Genomic DNA, 16,255 nt, shown 5'->3' with positions numbered 1-16,255 from the left:
TTTGCTAGAGTGTTGTCCAAGGTCCTTAAACCAAGGAAACCGAAGATGAATTGAGACAGCCGTTTGCAATTAAAACAAACAGTGCTATCGACACCGTGGACAAACAAAGAGAAAGCAGAGTGATTCATGTGCACAAAAATCAGAAAATTGCAAGACATAAGTACTGTTCTCAGCTGTTGTCATTATCTTGCGAAGGTATTACTGTATGTAGGTTTCCTTCGTTGTAAAGGGTAGGTAAAATGTGCATTGCCACTGCCTTCTCTATTTTATTAGCTAAATGAATGCCGGGTTATGGTTGAAACTAATATATTAAATTATTACATGAATTCATAACAACTCATAATAGAAACACGAATGGTTTCTTTAACACATTAACAAACAAATCTTTCGCACGTTTTGTTTTATTCACGTATGTTATCAGTGACTGTTAGTCATTGTGAAGTCATGTCTAGCCTTTACTTTTGCACTATACGATTGATACTATTTAAATCATTATACGCTCTCATTTACTTCAAATGCATCGGTCCAGTTACAGGTTCATAAAATCTTTCATTTTCGTTCTTAGCACCAAACAGTTTCCAGGGGGCATTGGGGATTAAATTACGTGATGTACAAATTCTGTCTTTTCTCGAGAATATTCTCGAGAATACATTACCCAACACAATTTTAAAATGCTAAGATTATCATTTCATAAGAATGTGAATGTACATAAAGTAACCCTACCTAATAATGCATGGGAAAGAATTTAATAAAATACAGTAGAAAAAAATCTATTGAATTTGAATTTGCCTGAAAACAACATCATTTCTGCTGCAGTAACCTAACAAAATTGTTCAGCCACAAGGCACCAGAAAACACACTAATAATTAAAAGCTCTGCACTTCTCTGATGATGTTTTACTAATGTTTGTAATGGCATCAGTTTGCGCTTGGTAAACCCAAGCAGAAAAAAGCTTAAAAGTATTATAATTCCAGCTTGGCATTGATGTGCATCGTTTGTTAATACTATCTCAGGTATGAACATCTTCCATTCAAAATGTATAGTAGATCGTCACATTTATTCTTTGTTATTTTTCCACATTCCTGAACTTTGCCATGGAGATGCAGCAAGGCTCATTTATTTCACAGACAGCACAGGCCTCCCGCATGAAATACAGCAGATATCTGCTCACGTAAAGGTCACATAATGGGAAACTAGTCAGATGATCAGAGACACTAATGTAAATGTTAAATGTACTGCTAGTGTGGTCCCCAAATGAACACGCGTAGCCATTAAAAATAATAAAAAAGACTGTGCAAAGGCATGCTTCATTTTGTCTGTTTATTCAGTCCAAGTAAAAAAAAACGATGAAAAAAAGCCCTGAAGGAATATAATTATATTTACATAACATTTTGCTTTAGCTGACATTCCACTGCAACTAGAGGAGTCTTTTCTGTATGCAGGGCCAGCAGGTGTTTCTCTTTTGTTTAATAGTAGTCCAAATTTTGTCTCGGCTGAAGCTAAATTAGTCTGATGTTCTCCTAAGCTAAATAGCCCATGGTTCAAGCAATTTGCTGGGATGTCAGGTATATTATAATGGATTATGTACTGAGAGCACGTAAGACGACCAGACCTGTATAATGACTTGGCAAATCATGCATGGGATTAATAATGCTAATGTAAACTGCCCAGACTACAAATGGGCTTCAGTCGGCCTCGCTAAATCTTAATTAGCCAAATGTCAGTGCATTTTGACTTGGGGATTTTGTTACAAAATGGAATTTGAACTATGAAAAGATTATTTTAAGAAGCACTTGTATCTGGGTAGCCCTCGAGTTTGCATGGGAAAAAATGAAACAATTTGCCAGCGACTCTTTAACCATGTCGTCCTCGAAGGCATGCCGTGTATCGACTGCGTCATCTGGAGCAGAACGGGCTTCCGATCTTGAATTCCTCTGTTTGGCTTTTACCAGTTACCCTGCTTTGTATCCAACAACACATCTGCAGGCTGAGTCATCTGAGTAAATTACCTCACTGACTGAGGAGACATTGCCAAATGTCACGGTACTCCTCCCCCCCAGCCTCCTTGATTTGCAAATTAAGTCATTAGTGGCAGATGTTGAATGCAATAATGTAATGAATAAACATGTAGTTTTGGTTTATTCCTAGTACTGTAGACTAATAGATGCCTTGGTATTGTAACATATTTATACTGGGGTCTGAATGGAGCAAAGAGAATTCCTAGCGAATAGTTTGACCTACAGAATTGCTGTGCTGTGACCACAGGCAAGTATATTGTATGTCCCAATATAGTTCCACACTTACAGCAAGCAAGTATTTTTAGCAAAAGCAGTCTTATAACTTAGTAAGCCATAAATCAGTCACGCCGCTGTTGTGTTTTTGCTGTTACTTTCATATTTCGCTTATTGCAGTATATGCAATTAGACAGCTTTTTAACATTTGTTTCTGTCTTGTCAGTTTTATTAGAGCCATAACTGCTCTCCATTGGTCTCTGGTCTCGGTTCTTTAAGTTACATTGCAAGTAAAAAAAAAAGTTTTGACCAATTTTATTGACCAGCCACGTATTTGTAATTGCATCATTCTTACTGCTGCCATGTGTGGCAAAACAATATAAACAGGTTAATAGCAAATCGTATGTGGATAACTAAAGGCTGTGACAAATAAAGCAAGAGTAATCTAATTAAACACAAATTAATGCATACCTGGATCCTTACTCATGTTCTGTGTCAATGTTGTAGGAGGTAGTGCAGTAACCATTGTTGTACCATGTTTTATCAGACACGGTCGATTATTTTCAAGCCCATCAACCTGTTCACTTCCTGAAATGCTTGGGGCAGTTGAGGCTGGACACGCATGAATGCACAACCGGTTGTGTCTTTGTTTTAGACTGCAGTCTGGAATGAAAATGCTGGTTCCCCAGTGCAAGCCCAAGGGTAGATACACTAGCCTGCCAGTGCCCTGCAGTCCTGCATGTACGTACCTCATATGTTTCTGGACCTGAAGTTGCACAGTAAGCCAAGGAACGTACTCACTCAACCAACTTCATAACTAGGACAAATTCGCTGGCAAGACTGGATTCGTGCCAGTGTGCTCTCTCACTCAGTAGTATGATCATTGGTTGCATATAAACCTTTTACAGTTACCTTGCATTACTTATAACACAATTGTACTGTTAACCGTAAGCTAAAGTCATGTAACAGGTTGAAAAATGGCTAATATATCAGTACAGGCTACTTAAATTCAAAACATGTGGGGATTTTTCTTGCACTGTCACTTTTTTCTGAAGAACTGTAGAGAAATTAAAAGGATGGTTAAAAACATGTATACAGTATTTCATGACCTGGATTCTGTTTTTGTAAAGGAATAGTGATGGAGGAGTCCCTCAGTCCTGTGTACCTACATTATCCTGTCTCTTATTTCTGGAAAAAAACAGAGTACTGTAGTGCGTGACCCTAGAGTGGTGTGGGGGTCGTGGGGTAATATTCGAGCAATCTTCCCAGACTGTTTGGTTGGATCAAAGCGATTCTAAGTTATTGCTTATGGCAAGATTTCCTTAAATAACCTGAAAACAACTCAAAATCAAATGAATGGACAAGGTCTTCAGTGTGTATCCATAGTTATTGCACTGTACAACAAACACTGTTATTAAGTCCAATACTGTACTCTTTATGTTTTGTTGTATATCAGATTACAAGGTTTTCTTAGTATTGATCTGGCCAATATATTAGTGCAAGCTACTGAAATTAAAAACGTGTGAGTTGATTTGACAATGATTAGAAATAAAATGAAGAACACTACAAATTCATAGGGCACAAATGAGAAACTTTATACTTGAAATGTAATTTCTGAAACCAGTTTTATGTTTCCAACTGTTTATAGCACACGTTGTTAATCGTCTCACTCTACAGTCAAGAGATCATAAAATCACAGAATTAATGATGGGTTATTAGCCAGTTGTTGATAACATTGTAGACTGACCAAGATACATTCTGCAAATAACTCTAGGGTGAAGGTTAGGCTTATCCTCATCATTCTCATTCATGAAAGTTCTCAAGACCACAAGTATTTATCCATAGGCATTTGGGTCAATGCTATTGAAATACATTGCTGTTGGAATGTCCACACACTTTTCATATTTCACCAGCAGTGATAATTGTTGAGTCACATGGTCTCAATACACTCTACAGTGTCTTATGTTTTTCAACATACAATGGCACTGGCTCACAGGACCTTGAGGTCCAATAGGGGAGACCTGTGCAAGCAAGGATAAATTTATCACTGCATTCACAGCAAAAAAATAAAAATAAAAAAAACAAAGTTATTTATTACAGTTCATTGAGTTAGATCTATAGATCACTAATCTGTTGTCACATTATCATGGAGGTTACCAGGTTACATTCTGTGATGTGTTTGGCCATGATGGCAAGGAGTGGTTTAAACAGTGAATGAAGTCCATGTTCAGTAGGGCTGTCTTTCACAGCCTAGTCTTGGGTGTCTGTTAGCTTGCACTAATAGGGCTGTCATGTCTGCCTTAAGATGATCTGCATTTGACTTTGATCAGTTAATAAAGCACTAATCTACTTAATGAAGTCCTACCACTGCATTTCCATACACCATTTCGTTACTGACGTCCCCTGAAATTTCAGGCTTTATTACCAGCAGTGTATTGGCACTGCTGGAGAAAATTTATTTTAGAAAGTATTTCATTAAGGTTACACATTAGTTACACATTAGTCACAAATCAAAGTTTTTTTTTCTTGTAAAAACACTGAAAAGATGAAAACATTGGAAGGTTACAAGAAAAGCAGGAGAGAGCAGTTGGTTTTGGAGGTAACTTGACTATAGGATTCACACAATTGCTCTAGAATATACTGTATAATCACTGAAGACAGTACCTTTTTCAAATTCATGATACCCTGACTTGTTATTTATTCATTTATTTTAAAACATGTAGCCCAGTCACCTGCAAAGATGGTTTTGCTGATATCTTTTATAATTTTGTGCCACTTCCTGGTTTTAAGATTCCTTAGCCTTAAGCTTTGCCTTACGGTCACTTATTAACTTCTACTTGAGACTGTAACAAGAGATTCAGTTCAGTTAGACTCTTGCTCCCTCTTTTGGTGAGCATGAATCAAACTCCAGCAACAGATACTGTACAGGCCTGGGGAATTCCATAAGACAAAATGTACAACATCCCTCAGGGTCTTGCCCACAATAGAAAAAGAACACAAATGCTGAGAGAAACCTGAATTTGGATAGAGCATTAGAATTAAGTCATGCAGCCACTCCCAATGTACAGGATAACAGACTTCCAACAGATAGAACAAATGAGCATCACATCAGTAATTTTGAAGATTTAAACGTGTGCATCTTTCCTTGTTTTTGTTTGGATATCAAGTGATACTGTATGTAGTGAGAGAAGTGCTAAAGTCCATAACTGAATTCAAGGACAGGGAGGAAATGAAAGGTCACCGTCATTATTTTCGTTGAATATGTCTTTTTCTTCTTATTTATTGTTAGCAAGAGGAAGAATATCCTTGTTATTTTATTTTAGCGATCCCGATTGCATTCTTTCCTTCCCAGTTATGTTCATTGATAAAGCAGTCCAGAGGAGACAGACACACATGAGGATGGACTGGGAGGCCTCGGGTGGTGCCACCCACTCACAGTCTCTCTGTACCCACTGGATGACCGTGGAAGAGTGAGATAAGATCAGATCACTTTATTGGCCCTATACAATTTTCTGCATTAGGAACTTGTCTTTTCACAGACCCCAACTTGCTCTCCTTGAGACACACAGACAGGGAGAGAGAAGCTGGGGGTCAGAGCACAGGGTCGGCTGTTTAAACAGCCCCCCTGGAGCAGTTGGGGTTAAGGGCCTTGCTCAGGGGCCCAGCGGAGTAGGACTCCTCTGCCAGCCATGGGATTTGAACTGGCAACCTTCCAGCCACAGGCGCAGATCCTGAGCCACAGTGCCACCGCTCCGCCCTCCAGAGTAGCATTGAATTTACCTTCTAACAATAATGATCGCTGTCGAGTGAAAAGCCCAGCACATCAGTGAATTACCTTTCCTTTTACTACAGCACAACTCAGCAAAGCTTTGGCATTTAGAATACAGAGAGCACCTTGTGCCCTCCTTGCATGGGGGATGATTTCATTCTGAGAAACTCTCCTTTCTTTTAGTTTTGACCCATACTAACCCTGTCCTTGAGAGAAGTTGCAAATGAATGAACCTATAAATAACGTGGTTTTTAAAGAGCGGCTATGCACGTAACCGTGGTTTTTAAAGAGCGGCTATGCACGTACCTTTTGCATGTATTTATACATCAAAATAAATATTTGTTCTTTTCTTGGCAGACTCAAAGCTGAAGTCACAATCTGAAAGCGCAGATTGTTAATGTATTATTCATGAAAATCCTTCTCCATCTTGCTCCTAGCTGCTAGTAGCCTTGATGGGTTCCTGGTGAGCTTTTTGGAAGTCAATTAAAACTAGACAGCAGGGTATCAGTAATCCACTAAATAATCCATCATATGCAGCCAGTCTTTAATAAAGCAATCCAGTCTCCTTAACACTTAAATCTGTCTCCAAATAAAATTATTTGCATCCTATTTCTGCCTTATTAAAATAGCTAAATCTGAGATGCTTGTTTGTAAAACCACATTTCAATCCCTTGAAAGGTCTGAAGTCTACAGCTGTCTTCAACTGAAAGAATTGAGTATTTTTTCATATTTTAAGAAAATATATACTGTATATATATATATTCTGAGGTCTATAATCATTGAGCTCTGGGAGGAAAAAAAAATTAAATGGGAGAACACCATAATGTCTATAGGTTCTAGGAGTAATAAAAACATTATGCTCAGGAGCTTAACGGCTTTACAGTGCCAGCTTCAATACACGACCTGAAAAAACAACCAAGAGCAGTGCAGATGACCTTAACCTGAATAGCACAGCACACAGGCCCTCGCAGAGAAGCAGTCCGCCTCACAGTAAGTCACACCGTAGCACTCGAGGTGCTGAATTCCAGTCACAGGTTAACCCCCAAGCACACTCATGCTTAACAGGGAAACGCCCCAGGATGTCATTGTGGATACACTTGTGATTCGTCTTTTCCTTGGGATATTATTCAGATTGTGAGTCAACTTAAAATTCATATATGTATGCCGTCAGACTGCAAGACTTACTAATAGTAGAAGGGGGACAAGGGCTTTGCATGCCTCCTTGTGCATCTAATTTATAATGTAGAGAAATGCCAGTCAGTCTCCACTTACTTTACACAGTACAGATCCAACTCATGAAATGCAAGCAAATATACACAGGGAAATAGGCAATCTGCTCTTTACCTTAACTACCGGGCAGCCCCAGTGGGTAGTCAGCACAATCGGGACAGCTTTCGATCGATCTCATCAGGGCTGGCTGTCACCTTCAAAGTCTGACACCCATCTCATGCTCAGTCCTCACAAAATCCCTCCTCCTGCGATGATACAGTATATCGCACATCATCAAGGACATCCCCAACAGCTGCCTCGTGTATTTACATCAGGGGTCTCAAGCCCTGGTGATCCTCAATTAGTACAGTAGGTCAACCTGTTCATGATTAGGAAGATGTTTAAACTATTGATCTATTAACCAAATAATCAAGTTTAATGCAGCAGAGTGTGGTCCTCAAAGATCTTCTGTTTGTTTGTTCCAAATGACTTAATTGAAGACCTCACCTGTTGAACTGCCCATGGTTAAATTGCTTCTTAGAGACCCATGACTTGTTACCTGTGAAACCTGCTGGACAGGGGCTCTCCTAGCCCTTGGCAGGAGATCCCAGCAGTTCCTCATTTACAGACAGCACCCGAGTCAAATCCTGGACACAAAGATTCATTTCACAGACACGCTAATTTTTAAAAGCATTTTAATGACATCGCACATATTTAACGGAGAGGGTAAAGGTCTACAGGTGCAGATCCATATATCTGAAAGCCACGCCCCTTTTACTACACGGCTACAGGCCTGGTCAATTGCAAGGAGTTCATTCCTATCATGTTGTTTTTTTTCTTTTGATTGTGCAATAAGATGAAAATTTTCATTACAATAGTTACAGTGACAGAGAAATGCACACTATGTATCAAATAGCAAGATAATGTAGCAAAAAATTATAACACGCAGTGCTATAGCCAACAAGCAAGCAACCGTTTTGAGTAACATTACTTTTTTTCCAGTAAATGCTTTTTTTTTCCACTTGTCCACTTAACATCGATGCTTTAAAGTGTTTATTATACATCTAGTTTTTTATACTCTGTACTAGAATTATTTGAAACATACATTATAATGCAACTGAAGAACAACAACAAAAACAAAAAAGAAAACAAAAGTTCCAAAATTACAGATTTAAAATTTATTCAGTATACTAGTCCTCCTTATATATTCACCATACTTACTGGTCATAATCACTGTGTAAGAGCCCAGCACGTATGGTTTAGTAGCTGACACTTGATTATTATGGTTTTGTATCCAAATTAACACATGGTTATACTAAGTATTAGCAAAGACGATACACCTTCGTGAAAGCCTATAGTGGATGGAAGGTTTATTAGTCAAGACCCAGCATAACTATCTCATTAAATGGAATTCAACATGAGTGTTTTTATTATATTGGAATTTTACAGAATCAAAAGGAATTGTTCTGAAGCACCGCTGCCTTGCCTACCAACAGCAAAAAGGATGTAACTGTGTTTTCAAGACAGCCTCACAAAATTGAGGAAATGCTTAAATATCCAGACCCTAGAAACTACATACATTTTATTGAAAAAAAAAAATTCGAAAATCAAATTGGAAGAAAAAAATACGCAGAAAAACACAAAACAAGAAAAAAAGGTAACTGGTCCTGTTTCTTTTTGAAGTTATTTGTTTTTAGGATGGAAGCTGCCCAACGCACCTTGCACCACAGAGCTTATAATTCTGCCTTTTTTTTTATTAGTTTCTAAAAACTCGCCAGAAGTTACGTCTAACACCAATTTTGAGGAACTTTAGGCACAGAGTGTGGTGTACTCGTTCTGAGCTTGCATGCTGGAATTTCACTGGAGATGGAAGAGGCGTCGCACCCGCACAGCCTGCTGGGAAGGCCCCCGGGGCTCCGCTCATTTCTTCTTGCTGAAGAGGCTGAACCTCTTCTCCTTGTCCTTCTCCTTGTCCTTCTCCCTCTTGCCTGGACTCGACTCGGTGGTCAGGGTGACGCTGGCGGGCAGCGTCTGCGCCCGGCTCGAAGCTGGGGTGCTCTGGCCGCTGGGAGTCACCTCGGACTTGTCGCTGCTCACGGCCGTGGAGATGGCCTGGATCCAGCTGTTCATTTCCTCCTGCTCAGGCCGGAGACACAAACACATCGGCATTCGGAAGAGTTCGAGCAGCACGAGAACGGGCAGGCAAAAAGGCAGCTCTAAATAGTCTTGTGGATGGAGCACCAAATGTTAAAACATAACTTTAATCAATGTGCGTCACTGATTTACAGGCGAGGTTTAAGTGGTACACTGCGGCTGAAAATTATACGCGTCTAACTGGAATTCCATCTTTAATTCCCACCCTAGATCAGTCATCTCACATCTATACATGATGGTATTCCTCCTGAGCTCTCAGAGTCACCACTGTATCACAGAAAGGGCAGTTCAACGCACTATACTCACGTCATCTTTGGCTTGGAAGAGATACTCGTTTCCATCAGTCACTCTGTTTTAAAGAAAGAAAGGGAGCAAGACTAAGCCAGATGTTTTTTTTTACCACCTTGTATTGAAACATATTTTGAAGCATTGGACCACATGGACTAAAAGATTAATGCTATTTAGCCAGCCAAAGCAATGAATAAACCTCCAGAACAAAACTTGATATTTTATTGTGGTCATGCATTTCAAGTGGTTTAAAACCGCAAACCCAACACTATGTTAATTCATACAGCATTATATTAATTTCAGTACTTATTCCTTAATATGTACTTGTTGGGCATGAGCCAGAAATGGACAAAAACGTGCCTTTCTCTTGATGATTTTGACATGAGCAGAGAACAAGAATGAACAGCGGAAAAGCACGAGTTACATGACTTGCGATCCGTACTCCCTGTGTTTTAAAGTTAATTTTCTTACTGCAATGTGTTGTCTCCTTGAGTCAGTGCAGAAAGCGTTACCTTAGCTTGAAGACATGCTTCTTCTTCTTGTAGTCCACTGCCACCTCACACACTGCGTCCTTCAGGCTGATGGGAATTTCGTTATGATATGGGATGCCCTGACTAGCGTTCTTATTGTCTTTGTAGAAACCCATTTCCTGGTTGTTTATCACACAGTATACATTATGCCAGGATCTGAAACAGCACAAAAAATAATCTTACACACAATGAAATACAGACCAAGTGCTCCTGTGAACTTTGTGTTGTAAATTGGAATATTTTCAAGAAAATTCATAATTCAGTTTGTAAGTCTATTGTACTTCTTTAGCAAATAAAAACTTGCATTTTGTCATATGCAGAATCATGAGTTCCACAGGGACAATCTCATTTGTCCCCATGCCATTCAGTTTTATTTAATTTAAATCTATATTTAACAAGATATGTCATCTGAGAACAAACACTGACATCAATTCCCTTGCCAAGAGGCTTTCCAGTGCTGTAGAACAATCACACAAGACGCATCGATAAATAGAAACTATCAGATTATAATGCAGGGAACGAAACTGGCACTTGAAAAATGTGCAAAGGATCGGTCAACACTGATTTAACTATTATTGTCATTCCAGTTGTTGTATGTGGCAGAGTGAAAACAACTGTGCTCGGAAACAGTACTCATTTGGTTGATATCTAGACTGATAAGATCCTAGATTGTAAGATGACACTGAGAGCTGCAGTAAGGTGTGAGTGTGCAGGGAGAGTGATTTGACAGTGAGCTGCAGTAAGGTGTGAGTGTGGGAGATTTGCTCCTTAGATATGACTAGAACGTAAAGGATCAGGCTCCACCTGCTGGACGCCTTCTTGTTGTGTCCCTCCCACTCATGCTTGCGATGCAGGAAGCCCTCCATCTGCGCGGAGGGGGAGTCCGATTTGGTGGGCAGGGAGGAGCCCTTGGTTTTCCGGTCCGAAGTGGGAGAGGGGATAGGGCTGGGCTCCTTGGAGCTGGACCTGGGCTCAGCGACTCCGTTCACAATGTCGCCTCCGTCCACCGCATCCGGGCCCTGCAAGTCAAGCCCCACAGAGGACAGTCCTTAGCGAGAGAGGGAGGTGGACAGGGAGTCGAGGACAAAGTGGAGGAGAGAGAGAGCACTGTGCCAAGCTCACACACAATCTCATTTGACAGGGATCATGCGCAACAGGATCAGAGGCTGTGTATAAACATTTGGTTTTTCCAGAAAAGCCGTCACGACAAGTGAGGATAGCTATGTATTCATATGCTAAAATCTCAACGATGTCTAAAGGGGACAATAGTTGAGTGAGCACCACCTGTTGAGACCAAATTTCTAGGAAATACTTATAAAAACGCCCCTTAAAGGGTTAGCTTTAAAGACTGAGAATTAGACAACATTCTGGAAGCATAGAACAAAATGGCAAAAAACAAACTTGAAAAGGATATGGGCATTTTTTCGTGCTGTGTAGTTTCAATGTACCCCTTTTAAATATTATGTACTCGATCATGAAGCTCTTTGTCACTGAGCACTAACAAGACTAACCCACAGCTGAGACAGCATGGGCTGAGACAGATCCCTCTTCCCAGGTGTCTGGGAGCAAACTAAACTATCACGATGCCAGTACAGCAGCCTCTAATTGTTAAATCTGTGATCCATTTAACAATTATGCCCTAGGCCCAAACCAGGAAGAGAATCACTCGGGATGAACTCAAGAACTGACTCATCCCAGCGAATGACATGAGGCTCCTCAGTTCTGTAGTTCGCCGATTAAAGTATTAGAAGGAGTGACAACAAAAACTTGTTTTTAAAGTTTCTTACTCCATTCCAAAACGCCAGCTGGTTTTTTGCCGCTGGCTTGGAAATGCCACCACAGGGCCTCCGGTTTTGCAATGGCCAGAAAAAACTTTAGGTGAACCACAACACCAGTGCATTAGTCCTGTCCATGTGTCACACGGACAGCTGAGGAGACCTGTCCACCCCCTTAAAAACTCATACTGAAGGAAGAAAAAGAGTGGGGATGGGGACACCTCAGTTAGAGAGCATGCGAGAAAGAAATCAAGAGTTGAGCATGCATGCGATTTTCACCATCAAGGGAATGTCACTGAGACAGCAAGGAGAAAGCCAGGAGGGGAGGAGAAGACTGCGCAAAATAAGCAATTGATTTAATTGCTTGTCATATGACATTATTTTAAGAATCATTCATCATTATTATCATCGTCAATAGGAAGGAAAAGCAAATTTCTGTTAAAAGGATTTAGACACCACAGCCACTCAGAGTCTAACACAGCTAATTACCCCAGTACAGTGACCCCCACCGAGGGCATGGCCAGTCCTGCGCTCTGGGGGTCTGTGTGTTGCCTCCAGGGCGGCGCCGCACTCGTATGGGCCTAGCGAGCGACAAACTGTCCGACCCCGCTCATCGATGAAGATGTCTTCTGAGGCCATCGGGCCCATAAAGCTTTTAGCACTGGAATCCTTGTGGTGCTTCCAGAATAAAGGTCCTTGGATCCAGTTTTTCCCGTTTTCATCGCTATTTACCGTTTCTAAGCCTTTGAGAGCAGCTTACAGGCTCATATTATAATCCCAAGTGACAGCAGTAACACCAGGCCTGTCACAAAGCTACATGGCGAAAACAGGTTGTAGTGTGATTACTGAAGCCACTACTTCACACCATTCAGCAGTTTGCAAGAGACTGTAGTATTTTTAGACGTTTATGGATGAAAGGTCTCTGATGTAAAATAAGTTGCATGGGAACAGCCAGATGTAAGTACTTATTAATGACACTTACTCTTTGACAATATATTTTCAGACCTGTCAACTTTCAAACTTAACGATTTAATAAGCTTGTTATCGTTAAATTGCATTTTTATCTCCACTGACAGTACCAATAGAAAAAAAAAATCAACTGGAATCCACCCACTAGATTCCTTGCTAACAGAACTCCATGTGTGAGGTTTTTAAACTGACCGTACTACATTACAAGAAAGGGACAGTACTGAAAGATTTTGGCCAGTTTGTTTTCAATTTGTTTAACCTGACAAATCTGATCAATAACCTGAATGCCATTTAGTATTAGTCATTGATTATAACGGCAGCTCTCTACCAATAAAGATAGTTATTGTAATCACAGCTAGTTATACACTTTCTCCTGATCTAGGTAAAGTGAGTTATCGCCAATAATGCCAAGCTACAGGTTGATAAAAATAAATAAAAAAACAATTTACACAGCAAATGAAGTCAAACACTGCCTAACTGTCACTATGCTGCTGGCAGACTTAGTTATTTTACACTGGATTACTAAATAAAATAAGGCATATGCAATATACAGTATGTATAAACAGTCAGGTATGGGACAATTAAACCTCATGAACAAACAAAGGTTAATCAAATTAAAATGAAAATTAGCAACAGTTTAATTACAAACATGCAAAACAGTGAAACTAATGGTGATGGACAATAAAAGACGAACAAAGTTATTTCAGGAAAGCAACACAGGTACAACCAGAACACATATACAGCGAAACTGATTGCTATTAATTTATTTCTGTGCAAGTTACTTTTTTCAGTAAGTGGATGGTTCTCAAAATTATTAAAATGTGACTGAATACATGCAACAAAGCCTCTGGTGACACAGAAGGAAAAAAATAAACATCCACTGCAAGAACGCACAAAAAAAACACATTTAAATGCAGATAAAACAAATGGAATCGAATGCTACGTATTACAGAAATTAACTGAAAAATAAAAATAACTGCATCAGAACTGAGCACCTAAAAACGTATTCTTGGCTCCATGGGATTAAAAAGGTGGGAATGAGCAGACACCAGCATATTGGGATTTTGAAGTCAGCAAATGAGCTTGTCCCTTGTCTTAGTTTCTGCACTGCATCACAGCAGGCTAGGTTAGTTCTGTGGGCTCTCTGTTGCAGTTGCTGCTTAGAGAGTGATTTCAATTCCACCGTTTTAATTCAGACTCATTACTACCACTGAGGAAGCCTGGCCACATACAAATCTGCATTCAGCATTATCACTTTATTCTTTCTATTACAGTGATATAAAGGGCATTTGGCATCAATTGCATTGGCCCTAGAGCCTCATTTTAGCTCAATCAATTTTATTCTCTATAAATATTGTGAATTATCAAAGGTGTAATTATCCTACAGCACATGCATCTAGCTTCTGTTGAAAATTATATTGTTGGGATGTGTTGTTCCACAGCTGGCTCATGCTCATCTCTATGCCAACATCATTTATCAGCTGTAAACTGCACAGATGAACGAAAGGGAAAGAGGCAGCAGAGTTAGAGATCATCACCTGTAAACTCTGCTGGAGGGCTTGATAAGGCTAAACACTCCATTTTTGGGACACTGACCTCCTAAAAAGCAGCTCAAGCCTTGTTCTCGAATAGATTTTTGATGTTTTAAACTGGGGGTCGTGTTCAACCGCAGTCAAGTTTAAAGGAGAGTCAAATGACAGAGTAAATGCCAAAAATATGCAACACTAGAAATATCACACATATGAAACATCTTCTCAATTTCTCAAGCACAACTTTCCTTTGTTCTTAGGAGCATTCTGTGAAATGTTTAAATTTGACGTTTGGAAGTAACATCAATATCAGTGTGAATTAAAAGATGTCTGAGGGAGCACAACTATTTCCACATGTAGAAACTGCTACTGAAAGGAAGGGTTAGAGACTTTCACTGTTGGACAGAAATCTGGAGCCAAAAATATGTTTCAGGTTTCAGCGACTGTCCAAACGACAGCTTGATTTTGGTAACAATATATGCATATTTTTCAAATCAGTAATTTGTCATTCCACAAAAGGTGGTATTTCATTAAGTTACATCTGATTAAGCTTTTAGGAAAAGAGAAGAAGGAAGAAAGAGACAAAAAACAAATGGAAGCAGAAGTAGCACATTTTCGTAGGTTTTACTGAGGTGAAGGGGTCTTTACAGACATTGCTGACAAACTAACCTTCCTACTCTGAATCACCACAAACATACAAAACAAAAAACTCCATCTAATTATACTTTAACACACCAAGAACAGAGTTAAACACGTGGGAGTCAGGTTTGTCAATATATACCTATAATGACTTTCTAGTGTGTGATGGTGCTGTACGAAATATACACCTTACCTAACCTACTGTAAAATACTGCATGTCTCAGGTCTCTCTGCTACGTGATGATGTTTAATTCAGGTAACAATATACATTGTATGTATATTTTCCATATTATATTCACACATTTAAATTCCTAGTTGATATGTGCTTAATTCATCATTAAATCATTGTTAATGCATCTGATTTCCTTGGCTGATTAAAGGCACGTGTGCTTTTTTCCGTCTCCTTCTTACACAATGGTTAAGGTCATCCAGAACATTTTGTGTTATAAATTAATACCTGTTAGGCCATAAAATACTTCTTCTAGATTGATTAAAGGCTGTGATTATCTTCCCTATAAAATACAGCAACTCTGTGTCACAATAACTCTATTAACTGCATACCATTAACTATTAATAACATTAGCTTTCAATCCAGGCTATAGTGGATCATTTTCTTAACCAGGAGCTGCAAACGAAAACTGAGTTACTCTTTAGGGAAAGCATTTCAATTTTTTTAAATCCCTTTTATGCACAACACCACAACTAAAAAGGTGTGGGTTTTACAGGAGAGCGGCAGGCAGATCCACACTCTGTGCTTTGCGAGAGATGAACTGCGGAGGAGCAGGGGCAGGAAAGAGGGAGGGCTGGGGACTTGGAGCCGACAGGGAGACCCTGACAGACTGGCTAACGGACGGACAGGAAGGGGTCACAGTCCGGAGAGCCCCGCTCGCTCGCTGCCAGTCCGTCTGCTCTGAAAGCTTTTGTAGTTTTGGTAGGTTTGGGAGCGGTAACTAACCCGTGGAGACTCCTGGTCTGATGGCAGCCCGTTCTGAGAAACCTGCTCCCCTTCTTTTCCATCCCTGTGAAGACACAAGCAGGTAACCAAGAATATAATTGCCCGTTGTCTCTCACCATTAGGTTACAGTCTATAGTTAGGCCTCCAGAAACACAAGGCAAGCTTTGCACTTGCCTTGGAATTGGAAGCAGGCGATTGGTTAATTAA

At 39.9% G+C, this 16,255-nt stretch overlaps 1 protein-coding gene across 3 annotated transcripts in view; it reads right to left on the bottom strand.

Annotated features, from left to right (window-relative positions):
- Positions 1–7,887: 7,887 nt before the first annotated feature.
- sptbn1 (spectrin, beta, non-erythrocytic 1) overlaps positions 7,888–16,255 on the bottom strand; it is a 111,486-nt gene continuing 103,118 nt past the window's right edge. For all 3 annotated transcript variants that reach the window (XM_015362466.2, XM_006638414.3, XM_015362467.2), the window contains 5 exons: positions 16,049–16,112; positions 10,986–11,200; positions 10,164–10,337; positions 9,670–9,712; positions 7,888–9,345 (listed from right to left, as the gene is read on the bottom strand). In XM_015362466.2, the coding sequence (XP_015217952.2) occupies positions 9,130–9,345; positions 9,670–9,712; positions 10,164–10,337; positions 10,986–11,200; positions 16,049–16,112 (712 nt within the window). In that variant the 3' untranslated portion in view covers positions 7,888–9,129. The remainder of the gene's footprint in view (positions 9,346–9,669; positions 9,713–10,163; positions 10,338–10,985; positions 11,201–16,048; positions 16,113–16,255) is intronic.

This window comes from Lepisosteus oculatus, chromosome 17, assembly GCF_040954835.1.
Source record: "Lepisosteus oculatus isolate fLepOcu1 chromosome 17, fLepOcu1.hap2, whole genome shotgun sequence".
Classification (NCBI taxonomy): domain Eukaryota; kingdom Metazoa; phylum Chordata; class Actinopteri; order Semionotiformes; family Lepisosteidae; genus Lepisosteus; species Lepisosteus oculatus.
Note: the sequence above shows the minus strand (reverse complement) of the source record. Positions and strands in the feature narration are given on the sequence as shown.